General features: G+C 42.2%; 1 protein-coding gene across 1 annotated transcript; it reads left to right on the top strand.

Annotated features, from left to right (window-relative positions):
* The first annotated feature begins 779 nt into the window (after nt 1–779).
* On the top strand, nt 780–11,148 carry nmu (neuromedin U). The gene is made up of 10 exons (XM_037675048.1): nt 780–927; nt 1,822–1,877; nt 1,970–2,017; nt 2,140–2,193; nt 2,306–2,335; nt 2,483–2,530; nt 5,706–5,780; nt 6,375–6,428; nt 10,943–10,980; nt 11,092–11,148. Exons 1-9 carry the CDS (start codon nt 780–782, stop codon nt 10,976–10,978), a joined length of 549 nt encoding a protein of 182 aa, XP_037530976.1. The 3' UTR covers nt 10,979–10,980; nt 11,092–11,148.
* Nucleotides 11,149–17,968: the final 6,820 nt, after the last annotated feature.

A 17,968-nucleotide genomic window follows, 5' to 3' on the forward strand; every position in this document is an offset into this window, starting at 1 on the left:
ACTTGGTTAGAAACATGTTTTAAATGTGTGGAATTAAAGGAAATCTAGGTGAAATGTTGCTCTTTTGTTCACTAGTGAACACCTTTTTTACTGCGCACACACGTGCACACATCATTGTGTCCCCCCCACATTACAGATGCTTCTGACGCCCTTGCACGAAACCATAAAGTAATATAGATGCAGAAAGTCTGGCACTTGTAGCTAAAGTGCCAACACAACAGCTGAACATATGGGTTGTCTGGCTGGATTGTTAAATTTGTGCTCAGCTTGACATTGACCAACAACTGAGAGGAAGAAAATGTCCTGTCATCATTGAAACTAACAGTTAGGGAACATGTGCAGATTTTTACATGTACTTTTTTTTGTTTGTTTTGTTGCTTTGTATCAGTAAACAAACCTTAATAAAAAATATAACTTGTGTAATTATTTTTGACAAATACAATCCTTTTTAAATGCACACATTCCTACATACACATACTCAAAGCAGAAATTCTCAGCCATTTTATTTTACAATGTTACAAAACTTAATTACAACACAATCTGACTTACAAGCACAACATGTATATGACTAATTTGTGCCTACACACTCTGCCAACCTGTTGATCCAGTTTAATAAGTTTCCTGCTCCAGGGGCTTCCAGTGACGCAACCACGTGTCTCCGTGGAGGGAGTGGGGCGCGAGTCTTCATATCCTCCTGACGTGAGCCAGAAATTGTCAGAAGAGCTTCAAGTTGAAACACTCCTAACAAAAGAGAAGAAAGGGCAGCCAGAGAGAGGGAGATGAAGAGCGTCCGGAGCCCGAGCAGGCAGCCAGCGCGGCATGAAGCCCTGAGCAGCAGCACCATGAGCAGCAGCACCATGAGCAGCAGCACCATGAGTCCACTCTGCCTCACGCTGCTCCTCATCCTCACCATCCCAGGCTCCACTTGTAAGTCTGTGTTGTTGTGCATGTTTTACCCTTCTTTTATTAGAGAAATTATATCATTTTTATTTTACTTTATCCATCAGATGAACAAAAATAACTTATGTTTAGTTTAATAAAATGAATTATGTTCAGATTAATAAAATAAATGATGTTCACTTTAATAAAATAAATGATGTTCATTTTAATAAAATAAATGATGTTAATTTTAATAAAATAAATTATGTTTATTTTAATAAAATAAATGATGGTCATTTTAATAAATTAAATTATGTTCATTTTAATAAATTAAATTATGTTTATTTTAATAAAATAAATCATGTTCATTTTAATAAAATAAATGATGTTCATTTTAATAAATTAAATGATGTTCATTTTAATAAATTAAATTAAGTTCATTTTAATAAATTAAATGATGTTCATTTTAATAAATTAAATGAAGTTCATTTTAATAAAATAAATGATGTTCATTTTAATATCCATCCATCTGTATCTGCCTCCACAGTGACAGTTCAACATTTTAAACTCAGAAATGACTGAGAGAAGTTTGGATGTAGATTGACACTTTATCGCCTCATCTCAAACCGACCTTTGAATTGATTTGAAGGTTTAGAGAATAATCATTTATGTCAACACTGCAAGCTGTTTTTTTCCATTTACTCACAAGTTGTTTATTTTTAAATAAAAGAGTCTATTTCTTTTTTTAGTTTGACTGTAAAGCTGTGACCCTACTAATGGATATTTTCTGCAATCATGAAAAAAATCAGAAATGCTGCTGATCACGACTATTAGTGCGTTCAACAATACTATAGTGTACAGCATGAAAACAACTTAGACTTTCAGAGAAATATATGTATATGTTCTAGTCAACCCTTTAAGTGTTTGTGTGTAAAATGACAGGTGCTCCAGCAGATCTCCAACAGGTCACACCCAATCAGAGGCAGTTACTCCACCAGGTACTCTATCCTTTCTTTATTTTATGAATATTTTTGCATCTCCATCGTTCACGCTGCTGCAGCCCTTCAACATCCTCTGTGCTGCCCTACAGATAGAAACTACGTGCTCATCCTACCTCTCTGCAGACCTGCAGTTCTGGGTAGGTCCGATCTGAAGCAGTGGACTGAAAGAGTCTGAGAAGAGAGAATCTGCAGTTTTAAGGCAAATAATACACTTTTTTTTTCATATGGATAATTTCTGACAACCTTGGTTGTTTTGCAGGCGTCTGATATTTTAGGAGAACTCTGTGTCTTGATGCTGGTTCACAAATCAAAGGTGCTTCTCATTTACGTCTCTCTTTTTTTCTCAGTGTGCTTTGTTGCAGAATTTTAAAAAATAGAGTCAGATTAAGATTCACATTACTTTTTCTTTGTTGATAATATTTCAGGAACAGAGTTTTCCAGAAAATAATAAAAGAGTAAGTTTATCCTTGTTCTGTTCATTTTTTCCCCCTTGAAATAGACATAACCATCTTAGATCAATCTGGTTTTGGACTGTGTTGGTTGTTTGCATGCATGTGAGGTTTTGTTGTTGTTGTTGTTTACCGTCTGTACTGTATTTGCAGTTTTTATTCCATTACTCTAGACCCCACGGTTCAGACTTGTCACAAGGGGTAAGTAAGTGAAAAGCTAAAACAGCACTGTTTGCTGCTCGGCTGAAGGAAAACTCACATTTTATACTTACTTTACACAAGATTTGCACTTATTGAATGAGACTTTAAGTTTGGCTCTTTGGCGCTTTGCAGCAAGAATTAGGAGAATCTGCATGTCATTTACTGAACCTAATGCAGGTGCACACAATAAGAAAGTGAAATCTATGCATGGTAACGGACATATGATGGAAATGGGCTCCCATCATGAGGCTTTAGTCTCCTTTCTTGTTAGCAAAGCATGACTGAAAACATCCTGATGCATGCTCAATAATCCAGGTAGAAAAATCCAAAAAAGTTCAATCTGGTCCTCTGGACATTCAAAAAAACAAAAAACAAAACAAAGCAAAAAAAATCTAGAAACGTTTCATCTCTCATCCGAAAGACTTCCTCAGTCTGAGGTGCTGTTTTCAGCTCAGTCTCTTAAATAGCACCTTCTCAGGGTGGATCAACCAGTTTGCTACAACCAAAACCAGCTGATCACATGCTCAAGAAGGACCATCAGCCTAACAATGGATCATTAGCACCTGATGGCTGTTTACTGTTCACAGAGGGCTGAGTGATACTAGCAATCACAGCATTGTAAGAGGGGGACAGTTGAACCCGGAGGCCTCCACCCCTGTTTAATGATGGACGATTTCTTTTCACAAAGATGGCCTCCTTTACTCCTCTCTCAAACCATCGTTCCTCTCTGTCCAGGATGTGCACATCTTCATCCTTGAAAGAGTGACCGCTGGCCTGGAGATGAGTCTCATCTCCAGGCCAGCGGTTTACTGTGAGTAGTAAACAGCCATCAGGTGCTAATGATCCTTCGTTAGGCTGATGGTCCTTCTTGAGCATGTGATCAGCTGGTTTTGGTTGTCAGCAGCAAACTGGTTGATCCACTCTGAGAAGGTGCTATTTAAGAGACTGAGCTGAATACAGCACCTCAGACTGAGGAAGTCTCTTGGATGAGAGACGAAACGTTTCTACATTTTTTTTGCTTTGTTTTGTTTTTGTTTTTTTTGAATGTCCAGAGGACCAGATTGAACTTTTTTGGATGACTGAAAACAATTTATTTAAGGAGGCAACAGCATGGCTACAAGAACACATTTATTTATTGGTTGCATTAAAACATGTTGCCTTTTTTGCTTGTTCACGAAAAATGTAAAAATAGAAACAATGAACCGATGCACGCATGCTCCCCTTAAAGTGCCTGCTAAATGAAAGAGAACAGGATCATAGCTGAGTCCTGTTAAACCAGTTCTTTACGACAAAGTAGTGGTCATGACCAAGGTCCTCCTGAGGTTCAAGCTCAGGTTGTGCAGGAAGGGCATCCAACGCTAAACATGTTTTTCTGTAATATGAGTTTAACTTGCTGTGGTGACCACTATAGAATGGAAGAGCTGAAAGAAAAAAATAAACGTAATGAAAACAACAACAGAACAAAGAAACCTTTAGCAGAACCAGCTCAGGACAAGAGGACCATCTGCTTCGACCGGCTGGGTTTGGTAGTAACAGATACACAATGGCAGATCAAGAATCACATGTTAAGATAGAAATAGTATCAAATGAAAACTATTCAATTTTAACAAACCATTTAAGGAAAGTAGGTTAATTTCTCCTCTAGTCTAAGCTTAAAATAGCATAACAAGTAAACCCTAACTATAGGATTTATCAGGAAGGAAAGTCTTAATCCCAGTCTTAAACTGGACAAAGTGTCAGCCTCACGGACAGAAACTGGAAGTTGGTTCCACAAGAGAGGAGCCTGAGAACTGAAAGATCTGCCTCCCTTTCTGCTTTTGGAAACTCTAGGAACCACAAGTAAACCTGCAGTCTGAGAGCGAAGTACCGGTGCTCTGTTAGGAAAATATGGAACAATAAGACCTGGAATATAAGATGGAAATGGATGTATAAGATGGGAATATACTGTGAAATTTTAATAAGGGACAATACCACTTTTAAAATACAAAAAGTGGGAAAATGAGATTGTAAAATAAATAAATAAATAAATAGAAACATAGCATCAGAAGCTTATAAACCTCCAAACATCATTCATAGAAATTTGGACATTTTGTAATTTTTTTTTTTAATTTTCAATGTTAATTTTAAATTTTTTTAAATATGTATTTATCCATCCATCATCTTTACCCACTTCTTTCTTTCTGGGTCGCCGGGGTCACTAGTGCCCATGTCCAAGAGGCGGGGGACACCCTGGACATTGATATATCAGTTGATACATTTATACATTTTTCCTTTTTGTTTTAAAATTCATTTCAACGCATATTGATTTATTGAAGTGTTGATTATTTTCTTTTTTTTAATTAATTTAAACAATGTTCAATGATTTTTGAAGACAGTTTATCTGAGCTGTGATATGAGGGTTTAAGTTGTGTAGGGTTATAGCAGTGTAAAGTAGAATATGTTTAAATGTTTTTGAAGCATTCATACCTATAAAAGAGCCCTCAAATCACCAGTCCCCCCTCCCCAATAGAATACCACATCATAAATATTTACAACTAATACACCAACCCATGTCAAACTGGTGTGTTGGTTTGTGCAAAAATATAATTTAAAAAACTGTTGTCCTGCATTATAAAGATACAAAACAAGTGCTGTGATTTGGCGCTATATAAATAAACTGAATTGAATTTGTCTAAATAAATTATTTTTTCTTTCGGCTGCTCCCTTTTTCTGGGGTCGACACATCAAACTAAGTCGCACGAAGACTTGATGACTATTTTTACACCGGATGTCCTTCCTGACACAACCAGAGACCACCGAGCTACCACAGCTCTCTGTGTGGAGCAGAGAGCTGATATCTAGGGCGCCCAGGGGAAAGGGCCTTGTGGAGGAAAGTGGAGCAAATGAAGGTGGAGGCGGGTGTGGGTGTTTCACTTGTTCTACATGTTTTGACGTTGTTGGTCTGGGGAGTCAAACCCACTACATTCCAATCACAGGCCCACCCTCTCCAACCTCTTGGCCACCACTCCCCATTTATCTAAATAAAATAAAAACTTTAAAAAAAGAAGCATTTGCATTTCTGTGCTGCATGTTCTTTGTGGACAAGAAGGAAGCAGCATTCCTTTATTGGCCTTTACATCCCACGTTGTGTACTTTATTCACTGCAGTTGATGTTTTGTGTTTGCCTGTCTGTCAGAGCTCTCAGCTGCACCCTCTTCTGCATCTAGTTTCTCAGCTCCATACCAGAAAAGACAGAGGACTCTTGATGCGCGTATGTACCACTCACATTCCTTTCAGCCTTCATTTCTTACTGTTCTGTCGTTGATGCTGTTTACAGAAGTCTTACATTTGATAGTTACCAAAACAAAGATCGATAAACAAAATGCTTTGTAATGCTTTTGTTTTTTGCACGCAAAATATTAATGCAACCAGTGACGCCATTTGCTTTACTTTTGTTTTGTTATTCCTCAGCACATTTTCTGAGGACAGCTCTGCAAAGCTGCACGAAAAGAGCTGATGAAACCACTGCATTTATGTTGATACTGAAATGTATGTGCAACGTGTTTTTCTCCATCCTCAGCTTACATGTTGATAATGCTGTTCCACATTAGTTGCAGTTCCAAGCTGAGCGTAATTATAGTCTAAAATTAGTGTAGCTGGAAGGTGAACTCATCATCTGTTGCTCTCAAACAAAGTGGATGAAGAGAAGAGTGTGGATGGGACTGTTTGTTTTGTTGAATCCACATGTGAGCACTCAGGCCGGTTTACTTCTGTTGCCTCTATACAGAAAACTGTTGATTTCTTGGTGAGGAAGTGGCAAATAAGACTAAAACTTTACAGAAAGTTCAATTTTGTGTGTATACAGGCCGAACTTCAGGGACCTGGAGGGATCGAGAGCAGAGGCTACTTCCTCTACCGAGTATGTAAAATATTTGTCTACATATGCAATTTTTTTTAATTAAGCTAAATGTACACAATACGATTAATTTAAAAAAGTTGTATACACACACACACACACATAAACATACTGGTGTGTGTGTGTGTGTGTGTGTGTGTGTGTGTATATATATATATATATATATATATATAGTAGTCCCTCGGTACTTCACGATTCATTAATTGTGAACTCGCTCTGTCACAGTTTTTCAAAATAAATTTGGACATGACACACAACTGGCTGATTGATGGATGACCCACACGATTGGCGTGGAATTTTTATTTAAAATAAATTATTTTACATGTGATGGACTAGCGACCTGTCCAGGGTGTCCCCCGCCCCTCGCACAGTGATTGCTGGAAATGGGCACAGGCGACCCCCGTGACCCAAAATGGAAGAAGCGGGTAAAAGATAATGAATGGATGGAATATTTTACATTATTTAGCCATTCATCCATCCATTTTCTTCCGCTTATTCGGGGTCAGGTCGTAGGGGTAGCAGCCTAAGTAGGGAGGCCCAGACTTCCCTCTCCCCAGCCACTTGGGCCAGCACCTCCGGGGGAATCCAGAGGCATTCCCAGGCCAGCCGAAAAACATAGTCCTTCCAGCGTGTCCTGGATCTTTCTCTGGGTCTCCTACCAGTGGGACATATCCAGAACACCTCACCAGGGAGGCGTCCTGGAAGCATCCTAACCAGATGCCTGAGCCACCTCAACTGGCTCCTCTCAACATGGAGAAGCAGCGGCCCAACTCTGAGTCACTCCTGGATGATCGAGCTTCTCACCCTATCTCTAAGGGAGAGCCCAGACACCCTGTGGAGAAAACTCATTTCTGCCGCTTGTATCCGAGATCTCGTTCTTTCAGTCACAACCCAAAGCTCATGACCATAGATGAGGGTAGGAATGTAGACTGATTGGTAAATTGAGAGCTTCACCTTTTGACTCAGCTCTCTTCACCACGGCAGATCGGTACAACGCCCGCTTCACTGCAGACAACGCACCTATCCGCCAATTGATCTCTCGCTCCATTTTTCCCTCATTCGTGAACAAGACCCCAAGATACTTAAACTGCTCCACTTGGGGCAGGACCTCCTCCCCGACACGGAGAGGGCACTCTACCCTTTTCTGGCTCAAGACCATGGCCTCGGTTTCGGAGGAACTGATCCTCATCCCGGCCGCGTCACACTCAGCTGCGAACTGCTCCAGTGAAAGCTGTAGATCAAGACCTGATGAAGCCAATAGGACCACGTCATCTGCAAAAAGCATAGACGCGATACTGACGCTACGAAAACGGATCCCTTCAACACCTTGGCTGCGCCTAGAAATTCTTTTCATAAAAGTTATGAACAGAATCTGTGACAAAGGGCAACATTGGCGGAGTCCAACTCTCATCGGGAACAAGCCCGAGTTACTGCCGGCAATGTGAACCAAGCTCTGACACTGGTCATACAGGGACCTAACAGCCCGTATCAAACAGCCTGGCACCCCATGCTCCCAGAGTACTCACTACAAGTTTCCCCAAGGGACGCAGTCGAAGGCCTTCTCCAAGTCCACAAAACACATGTAGACTGGTTGGGCAAACTCCCACGTATCCTCCAGGACCCTGCTGAGGGTGTAGAGTTTGTCCATTGTTCCACGACCAGGACAAAAACGGCACTGCTCCTCCTGAATCTGAGGTTCGACTATCCAACAGACAGTCCTCTCCAGAGCCCCTGAATAGGCCTTACCATGGAGGCTTAACAACGTGATCCCCCTGTAGTTGGAACACACTCTATGGTCCCCCTTTTTGAATAGGAGGACCACCACCCCAGTCTGCCAATCCAGAGGAACTGCCCCCGATGTCCACACAATATTGCAGAATCCTATAAGCCAACACAACCCCACAACATCCAGAGCCTTAAGGAACTCTGGGTGAATCTCAATCACCCCTGGGGCCCTTTCACCAAGGAGCTTTTTAACTACCTCAGTGACCTCAGCACCAGAGATTGGAGAGCCCAACCCAAAGACCCCAGGCTCCGCTTCCTCAGTGGAAGACGTGCTGGTGGGATTGAGGAGGTCTTCGAAGTACTCTGCCCACCGCCCCACGACATCCTGAGTTGAGGTCAGCAACACACCACCTCCACTATAAACAGTGTTGTTGGCGTACCGCTTTCCCCCCAAGATGTCGGATGATGGACCAGAATCACTTCAAAGCCATATGGAAGTCATTCTTCATGGCCTCTCCAAACTCCTCCCACACACGATTTTTTGCCTCAGCGACCACTCGAGCCATATGCCGCTTGAACTGCCGGTACCCATCAGCTGCTTCTGGGGTCCCACAAGCCCAAAAGGCCTGATAGAACTTCTTCTTCAGCCTGATAGCATCCCTCACCGCCGGTGTCCACCACCAGGTTCGAGGGTTGCCACCGCAACAGGCACCGACAACCTTGCGGCTACAACTCGGGTAAGCCGCTTCGACAATAGAGGCACAGAACATGGCCCACTCTGGCTCAATGTCCCCCACCTCCCCGGAAAGTGTTCAAAGTTCTCCTGGAGGTGGCAGTTAAAACTCTGTCTCACGGGATAATCTGCCAGACGTTCCCAGCAGACCTTAACAATACGTTTAGGCCTGTCAGGTCTGACCGGCATCCTCCCCCACCATGAGAGCCAACTCACCACCAGGTAGTGGTCAGTGGAAAGCTCCGCCCCTCTCTTCAGCTGAGATTCCAAGACATGCAGCCACAGATCAGATGAGATGACAACAAAGTCAATCATCAAACTGTGGTCTAGGGTGTCCTGGTGCCAAGAGCACATATGGATACCCTTATGCTTGAACATGGTTTTTGTTATGGACAATCCATGACGAGCACAGAAGTCCAACAACAGATCACCACTTGGGTTCATATCAGGTGGGCTGTTCCTCCCAACCACACCCCTCCAGGTCTCACTGTCATTGTCCACATTAGTGTTGAAGTCCCCTAGCAGAACAAGGGGGTCCCCAGGAGGTGCACTCTCCAGTACCCCCTCCAGGGACTCCAAAAAGGGTGGGTAATCTGAACTGCTGTTTGGTAAATAAGCACAAACAACAGTCAGAACCCGTCCCCCCACATGTAGGCGGGGGGAGGCCACCTTCTCGTTCACTGGGGTGAACCCCAACACACAGGCACCAAGATGGGGGGCAACAAGTATGCCCACTCCTGCTCGGAGTGGAAGAGTGTCCAACCCTTCTCAAGAAAACTGGTTCCAGAGACATGCATCGAGGTGAGTCCGACTATTTCTAGCCGGAACTTCTCAACCTCACACACCAGCTCAGGCTCCTTTCCCCCCAGAGAGGTGGCATTCCACATACCAATAGCCAGCTTCTGTAGCTGAGGATCAGAACGCCAATGTCCCCGCCCTTGGCCACCACCCATCCCACATTGCACCCAACCCCTTTGGCCCCTCCCACAGGTGGTGAGCCCTTAGGAAGAGGGACCCTCATCTCTTCTTCGGACTGTGCCTGGCCGGGCTCCATGGGTAAAAGCCTGGCCACCAGGTACTCGCCAGCATGCCCCACCTCCAGGCCCGGCTCCAGAGTGGGGCCCTGGTGACCCACGTCCAGGCAAGAGAACATAGTTTCCATTTGTTTGATTCATCATAAGGGATCTTTGGCACCTGCTGCAAATTTGTGCAGCCCAGAGCTACAGGATAAGCTTCCTGCTACAGCTGATCAGCTGTTCTCCGTGCAGAGGGCAGACGTGGACGTGGCCAAAAACGGTTACAGGTAGCACAGAGCAGATGAGGCAGAGAGCTAAAATCATGACATTCTGTGCTCTTTTAGCGTGTTTAGACTTTAGAAACATTGTTTAGAATATTGCAAGAGCATAGGAAAGATTTAAAACGTGTATATATATATATATATATATATATATATATATATATATATATATATGTATATACTAAAATAAACTACTACTTACTACTTGTACTACTATTCCTACTTTGCGGTTTTTCACTTATTGTGGGGCTTCAGGGTACGAATCCCCTGCAATAAACGATGGATAGTAGTCCTTCGCTACTTCGCGGTTCATTTATCACGAATTTTCAAAGTAAGATTGGACCTGAAGTTCATTTCTGATCAGTGCTGCAGAGCTGTGTGAAGCTGTGTGACATCCCTTTGATGTCCTGCTGCGCTTCTCTTCTCTAAAATTAAAATTTAAATACTGTAATATTTTAAATAAACAATTTATGCTGCATGGATTGTTAATTTAAAATGTTACTGTATTTACATTTAAATTGTTTATTTAAGGAGGGAGATTGGGAGTAACAGGTGATGAGTAAGTGTGACTGCAGCCTGGCACATGTCATGACAAAGTTTACTGAACTGAACTTAGACTACTGTATCCCTACTTCGTGGTTTTTCACTTATTGTGGGTGGGCACGGTCCCGAACACCCGCGATAAACGAGGGACTACTGTATATACATAATGTATATATGTAATAATATGTTTGTTTGTTTTTGGTTGTTGTTGTTTTTAAGCCACGAAATGGAAGAAGGTCTTTAGACTACGAATGAAGGTAATGATTTATATTTAATTTGTTTGTCCTCAAAAACAAAAATTCATATTACAACATAAAAGTAAAAACTCATTGAAACCCGTTATATTTGTTTTGGTTATTGTGCTTCAGAACCTCCACCTATGAGTGTACAGAGACACGGACCCCTAGACCCGAGCCACTGCACAAAGACACAGATCTAGACTGCACCCAAGAGACCATTTCCACTACTGTATCATCATATTTGATTCTGCATATTCAACATCAATTAAAATACTATTCATTTATCCAGATCTGTCATTTGTGTGGATTATTTGGAGGAGTTTGATTCACAACACGTTGGGAAGAGAAGCCTTCCAGTGCACTTGGAAGACATGACTTACTTCAGATACAATTTTGAAGTTCAGTGAAACGAGCTGAACACATAAAATATACAGAAAATGAAGGTGCTACATCTACTGTACATTTAAAAGTTAGTTTTAAGTTTCTATATTAATTGCATGATTAGATCAAGATAATCCCTCTTCCTGACAGTAGATGTCAGCATTTCTCAGTAAAAGCTGCAGGCTCACACCCTTCACAGCTTTAATGGCTGTAAAGACAAATCCTTCTTAATGGCACAAAGATTTTGTGTCAAAACTTCCAGTATAAAGGAACACGTGCACTTTTCTTACGGATGTTTCTGTCTGTGACAACAAAAAGCTTTCCTCTCTTTCAGTCAGAGAAAAAGCTTTAGTCTGAGTTCATTACACAACTATATAATTCCCAGCAACACCTAAAGCACCCACAAGAATGAATGATATTTTGTTATTTATTTTGAACAAAAGGCTGCAATTTTAGGGATGAAATCTATGTTTACCTCAAGCACAACTACTAATGTCTTCATTTTAAAATGCCAATTAATATTAAAGGTTTGGGCCAGCGCAGTGGTGCAACTGGTAGAGCTGTTGCCTCTCAGTGAGCAGGTCGCTGAATCAAATCTTGATCGGGGGCCCTTCTGGGTGGACCTTACATGTTCTCTCCATGCATGCATGGGTTTTCTCCGGGTACCCCGGTTTCCTCCCACAGACCAAAAACATGCATGTTAGGCTGATTGGTAACTCTAAATTGTCCCTAGGTGTGAGTGAGAAAGTGAATGGTTGTTTGTCTCGTTTGTCTCTATGTGTCCCTGTGATGGACTTGCGACCCGTCCAGGGTGTATCCCGCCCCTCGCACAGTGATTGCTGGACATGGGCACCGGCGACCCCCGTGACCCAAAATGGAAGAAGCGGGTAAAAGATAATGGATGGATGGATGTCCTGCAGTATAAAATATTTCAAGAATTCTGACTAACTCTGTAAACTACCATTTTCTGATACATGTTGAACCCTAATATGTTAAAATTGTCTTTCAAAAGGTTTTCTGCATAATCAATATAATAAAATGCTGCAGTTTTAGTAGAAGAAAAAAAAATTCTAGTGAGATGAGAATTTTTAACGAGAACTTTTTTTTCCACAATGTTTTGGTTATTTAGACATAAGCCAGGTTTGCCTTTTTTTTTTAATTTGACACTTAAAGTTTGATTTAGCCAATTTGCTCAAGAGGCTGACATGACAAGAATTTCATGTTGGTGAAAGTGTGTATAAGTTATATCCTGATGCATGCTCAATAATTCAGGTAGAAAAATCTTAAAAAGTTAAGTCAGGTCCTCTGGACATTCAAAAAACAAAAACAGAAAAGTGTAGAAACGTTTCATCATTCTGTATAAGTTATAATGTTTTATTTATATAATTCACGTTATGTCGACGTTATGTTGACCACAACTTTTCAAAAACAATGAAATTAAACTTTTCTTTGATTCACCATCTTATCGTGGTGGAGCAGTTTGTGCGCTTGAATGATCCTAGGAGCTATGCTGTCTGGTAGGGTCTCCCAAGGCAGATTGGTCCTTGTTGGCAGGCCAGGCAAAGAGCGATTCACAAGACTTATGGACAGGAAAAAACAAGGAACTCAGTGTCCCTTGCCCGGACGTAGGTTACCATGGCCCCACCCTGGAGTCAGGCCTGGGGGAGGGGCTTGTCGGCAAGCTCCTGATGACCGGGTTTCTACTCATGGGGCCTGGTCGGGCCCACTCTGAAGGAGTAGCATGGGTTTGCCTTCTTGTGGACCCACCAGAGGTTCTGGCCAACATCTTTAACTCCTCCCTCACCCTGGCAACAGTTCCCACCTGCCTGAAGACCGCCACTATGATCCCAGTTCCAAAAGCTCTGCAGTGACTCATCTGAATGACTACTGGCCAGTAGCACTCACCCCGATAGTCGCTAAATGCTTCGAAAGACTGGTTATGACCCACTTCAAAACTACTAACATCATCAGCGAAGACCCTCACCAGTATGCATACTGCAAAAATTGATCAACAGAGGCCACAATCTCCGCTGTGGTCCACACTGCTCTCACTCACCTGGAGCAGAAGGACTCCAATGTCCATATGCTCTTTGTGGACTTCACATCCACCTTCAACACCATGATTCCCCAGACCCTAATGGACAAACTACTCACACTAGGACTAAGTCCCTCCCTATGCAACTGGATCCTGGACTTCTTAACAAATAGACCACAGTCTGAGGATCCACAACTTCTCCTCTAACAACATAACCCTCAGCACTGGCTTCCCTCAGGGCTATGTGTTGAACCCCCTCCTGTTCATTCTGCTGACATTTGACTGTGCACCTACCCATCCAGGCTGTCATATTGTAAAGTTTGCATACGATACAGCGGTGGTGGGATGCATCACAAACAACGATGAGTCCAGCTACAGGCAGGAGGTGGAACACCTGGAGAGCTGGTGCAGGAAGAACAACCTCCACATCAATGTGAAGAAGACAAAGGAGATGATTGTGGATTTCAGAAGGAGCAAACACCCCCTCTCTGCACATAGGAGGAACTGTGTTCCAGTTACAAGTACTTGGGTGTACACCTGAATAACAACAGCTGGGGCAACAACACCACCAGCCTGATCAAGAAAGCTCATCAGAGACTCTACTCCCTTAGGCAGCTGAGGTGAGCTCGACTGGGAAGCTCAGTCCTCACCTCCTTCTACAGGTGTGCAGTGGAGAGCATCCTGTGCTCCAGCATCAACGTGTGGCATGGAGGCTGCACAGCTGCAGAAAGAAAAGCTTTGCAGAGAGTGGTGAAGGCTGCACAGAAGATGTTGGAGTCAGTCTCCCCACCATCACAGACATCTACACCTCCAGATGCAGGAAGAGGGCCACCTGCAGCGTGAAGAACCACACTCACCCAGTGCACACACTTTTTGCCCCCCCCCCCCCACGCAGAAGGTTGAGGAGCATGACCTGCAGAACCACTAGACTGAGGAACTTCTACCCTGAAGCTGTTAATCATGAATATCTAACCAGGTTAATCAATGTGAAAAAAAAAATCACTGTAACGCCATCTTGATTGTTGATATATGCTGCTGATTATTCATTCTGCTGATTTCATGCTGCTGATTTATTTCATGCTGCTGTGTTCATTCGTACTCATCTTCTCACACAGACTTATGTTTGTGCTGTTTTTGTTTGACGTATTGTTTTTGCAGTATTGGTGTTTAGCGTGTTCTTAGTTAAGCATATTTCTTAGTTCATATCTTGGATCTTATTACTGTTTTTCTTTTACAATTTATACTTTTGTTGGATGTAACTGGGACCCCTTGTACACAGTTTTGTTCTACCTCATGTACCACATGTGGTGCGAATGATAATAAAGAACCTTGACCTTGATGTGGCAGTTCCCATCAAAGTTTCTCCAGGAACTTTCTAGTTATTTATTTTATCATTGCAAGTCCTAGAGTTCTGTCTTGAGTTCCACAGTATGCTGAACGTCACAGAATCTAGGGACCAAACAGAACCCAGCAGACAGGTCACCCTTGTTGAGTACCTGGCTCAAGAAGCAGCAAAGATTGCCCAGCGTGAGCAAGAGGAGCAAGAGGTGCAGTGTCTGCAGTTCGCCATCAGTTGGGGCAGATGTCAGATGAGAGGATCCAGGCCTGCCTGGAGAAGAAGACCCTACAGCCTGGAGCCCTCTCTTGGTGGAGGAGGAGGAGAGGAGCAAGTTGCAGTTTTGGGGAACCCGCCAGGCATTTAAGCCTGTTTTCCCCTACTCACAACCTTGCTCGCCTCCAGTGGCTTTTTGGCGACTCATCATCTTCCTTCATTGGGCTTGCCTCTGTGGTTCCCTGAGTGGCTGGCAGTGGAGGATCCAGAATCCTACATTGAGTCCTGGTTTACCACTGTTCCTAAGTCATGCTGTCGTGGAAAGAACCAACAGCAGACCCAATCAACCTGGAGCAGATGACTGGACGTTCATCTGTTCCAGGTGGTTCTTCACAGGTCCAGACTTTGCTCTCCCACTCCCCAGAGTTGTCAGGGTCCTACCCTCAGTTGAAGGAGTAGACAAACCCATGTTAGCCGAAGAATCAGCCAAACTCAACCTCGTGTCTCTTTGGGTGTTGGCCATGACACCGCACCTTCCAGTGTCTCCGTGGGGGTCAGCCATAATACCTCATCTTCTTTTGTCTCTGTTGGGGTCAGCCATTATGCATCACCTTCCTGTGTCTCAGTGGGGGTTGGCCATGATGCCTCAATTTTCTGTGTTTCTGTGGAGGTCGGCCATGACGCCTCACCTTCCAGTGTCTCTGTGGGGGTTGGCCATTATGCTTTACCTCCCAGTTTCTCTGTGAGGATCAGCAACGATGACGCTTCACCTTTTTGTCTCCGTGGGTGTTGGCAATGATGCCTCACCTTCCATAGTCTCCAATACTAATGTTTTCATTAGGTTAAAGTCACTAACGTTAACCATTACATTAACTTATTAACTATTAATAAGGACTATTAACTTGTGACAATATTTTTTTTACTAGCAGTCCCATAATTCAGGCTCTGAGTCCCAGCTCAGTGCTGACAGCTCAAAAGAGGATTTAGACCGTGTGACCAACAGAAGGACTTCCTCAGCCTCTTTCTGCAGCTCACTCAAATCCTTCCACGCTGGTGTTTCTGACCCAGCCTGTAAGCACCTTCAGCACTCAGCCGTTAATGCAAATTCCTAGAAATATTAATTTAAATGATGGTTTTGTTTTTTATCTGACCGCATCATCACTTAGTAAGTTTCAAGGAGATAGAGGCACAACAGGTTCACAATTTGTTTATGTTGAAGAAAGAACATCCCAACGAAAGTCTTCAGTCAGCAGTTAGGTCAGTAGAAGAGCTCAAGTTTCTCCATTACCTCATCACATGGAAATTCACAGAACTTATTTAGAGTCTGCATTGTTTGTTCCAGCAGTCAGTAAGTTCAGAAAACACAGGAAAGAACAATGCACCTCTCATGATTATCAACCAGGTAAGATACCAGAGTTTCTTTTTAAACACAACTGTTGGTATCAGTCATGTGTGGAAAAGCTACAGTCAAGCTACAAGCCAGCTACCAAAACATATTTGTAGGAAATTCTGTAAATAAAATGTCATCTTGAAACTTTTATACCTTTGGTTGCTTTGACTGGTTGTAGACTTCTACAGTCATGCCCAGAACTCTTTGAGTCTGTGCCCGTTAATATCAAATTTTGAACCAGAATCAGGAAGCTTTATTGCCAAGTGCTGTACACTTGTACACACAATGAGTTTTTCTAGTCACTGAAGCATCCAGTTCATGCATCTGTTTACATCAGTACAGTTTCAATGCACTGTTGCTGTCCAGTGATTTACTACCAGATGTAGACAGAGTACAAACCACAACATTAAAAACAAACACATTTTCTCTATTTTACCAAGAAGTTTAACGTGTGTTAAACTTCTTTACATCATTGGTGACTGCATAGAAAGGCAGCCATGTATTATTATCCACCTGTAAAGGGCCTTGCTCTTTCATCAACTTTAATGCAGCCCAAACCACAACGTGTACCCTCAAAAATGTTCTATCAAAACAACCGGCACGGCACCGTGATGTGTGCCAGTACTTTTATTGGCATTTTGAGTTACCACAGCAACGTAATTTAAAGAGATGCCATTTTTCTCATTTAAAAATACGGATTAACTTTTGGAGCCATTTTGGTTCATGATGGCTGCCACAGCTACCTCAGAAAACTTAAAATTGACTGTTTCTCTTCAGTGTCCTGAGACAGCTTCTGTTACGACTTTGTGCTATATAAATAAACTGAATTGAAAATGAATTGGATGGATGTTAATCATTGCCCAGTCTAACTTTACAGGGATTTTCCATAATAATCATGTAACGTATACATGCAATCCAGGACATCGTTGTAAAAGAGATTAATAAACTCAATGGTCTTCTTTCCTGGTAAAATAAAGGTTTAAATAAAAATAAAATAATCACTATTGTACTCCACTTGTGTTTTGTTTTCATCCTTGGCTTTTACACTTTAAATGACAGTTCCAGTGATAATTAATTAGCTGATCTCTTCTTGTAAATAAAAAAATATGAGCTAAACTTTCTATTTTCAGATCTGAAAAACAGATTTAGACAAAGATTACTACTAAAAAGATAAATACTTAATTGTAATTTTGCCACAAATCACAGCAGCTTTATGTGAAACAAAGCTTCTTTCTCTCCATTTGGACAAATGCTAAAAAAGAATTTTGAAATATTAAGGATTTTTAATTCACAAGTTAACCGACTAATGTCAGAGTCAGAGTCAGAGTCAGAGTCAGAGTCAGAGTTTCTTTATTGTCATTCGCACCTCATGTGGTACATGTGGTGGAGCGAAATTATGTACACAGGGTCCCAGTTACATCCAACAATAAAATGTATAAGAAAAACAGTAATAACATCTAAGATATGAACTAAGAAAAACATCAACTAAATATACACTAAGCACTCATAACATAAAACATTGAACATCAGCACAAACATGAACATGAGTCTGTGAGCAGATGTGCACGCATGAACACATCAACATTGAAACAGATCAGCAGCAACATGAAACAGATCAGCAGCAACATGAAACAGATCAGCAGCAACA

This window comes from Nematolebias whitei, chromosome 3 (genome assembly GCF_014905685.2).
Source record: "Nematolebias whitei isolate Nwh7 chromosome 3, NemWhi1, whole genome shotgun sequence".
Taxonomy (NCBI): domain Eukaryota; kingdom Metazoa; phylum Chordata; class Actinopteri; order Cyprinodontiformes; family Rivulidae; genus Nematolebias; species Nematolebias whitei.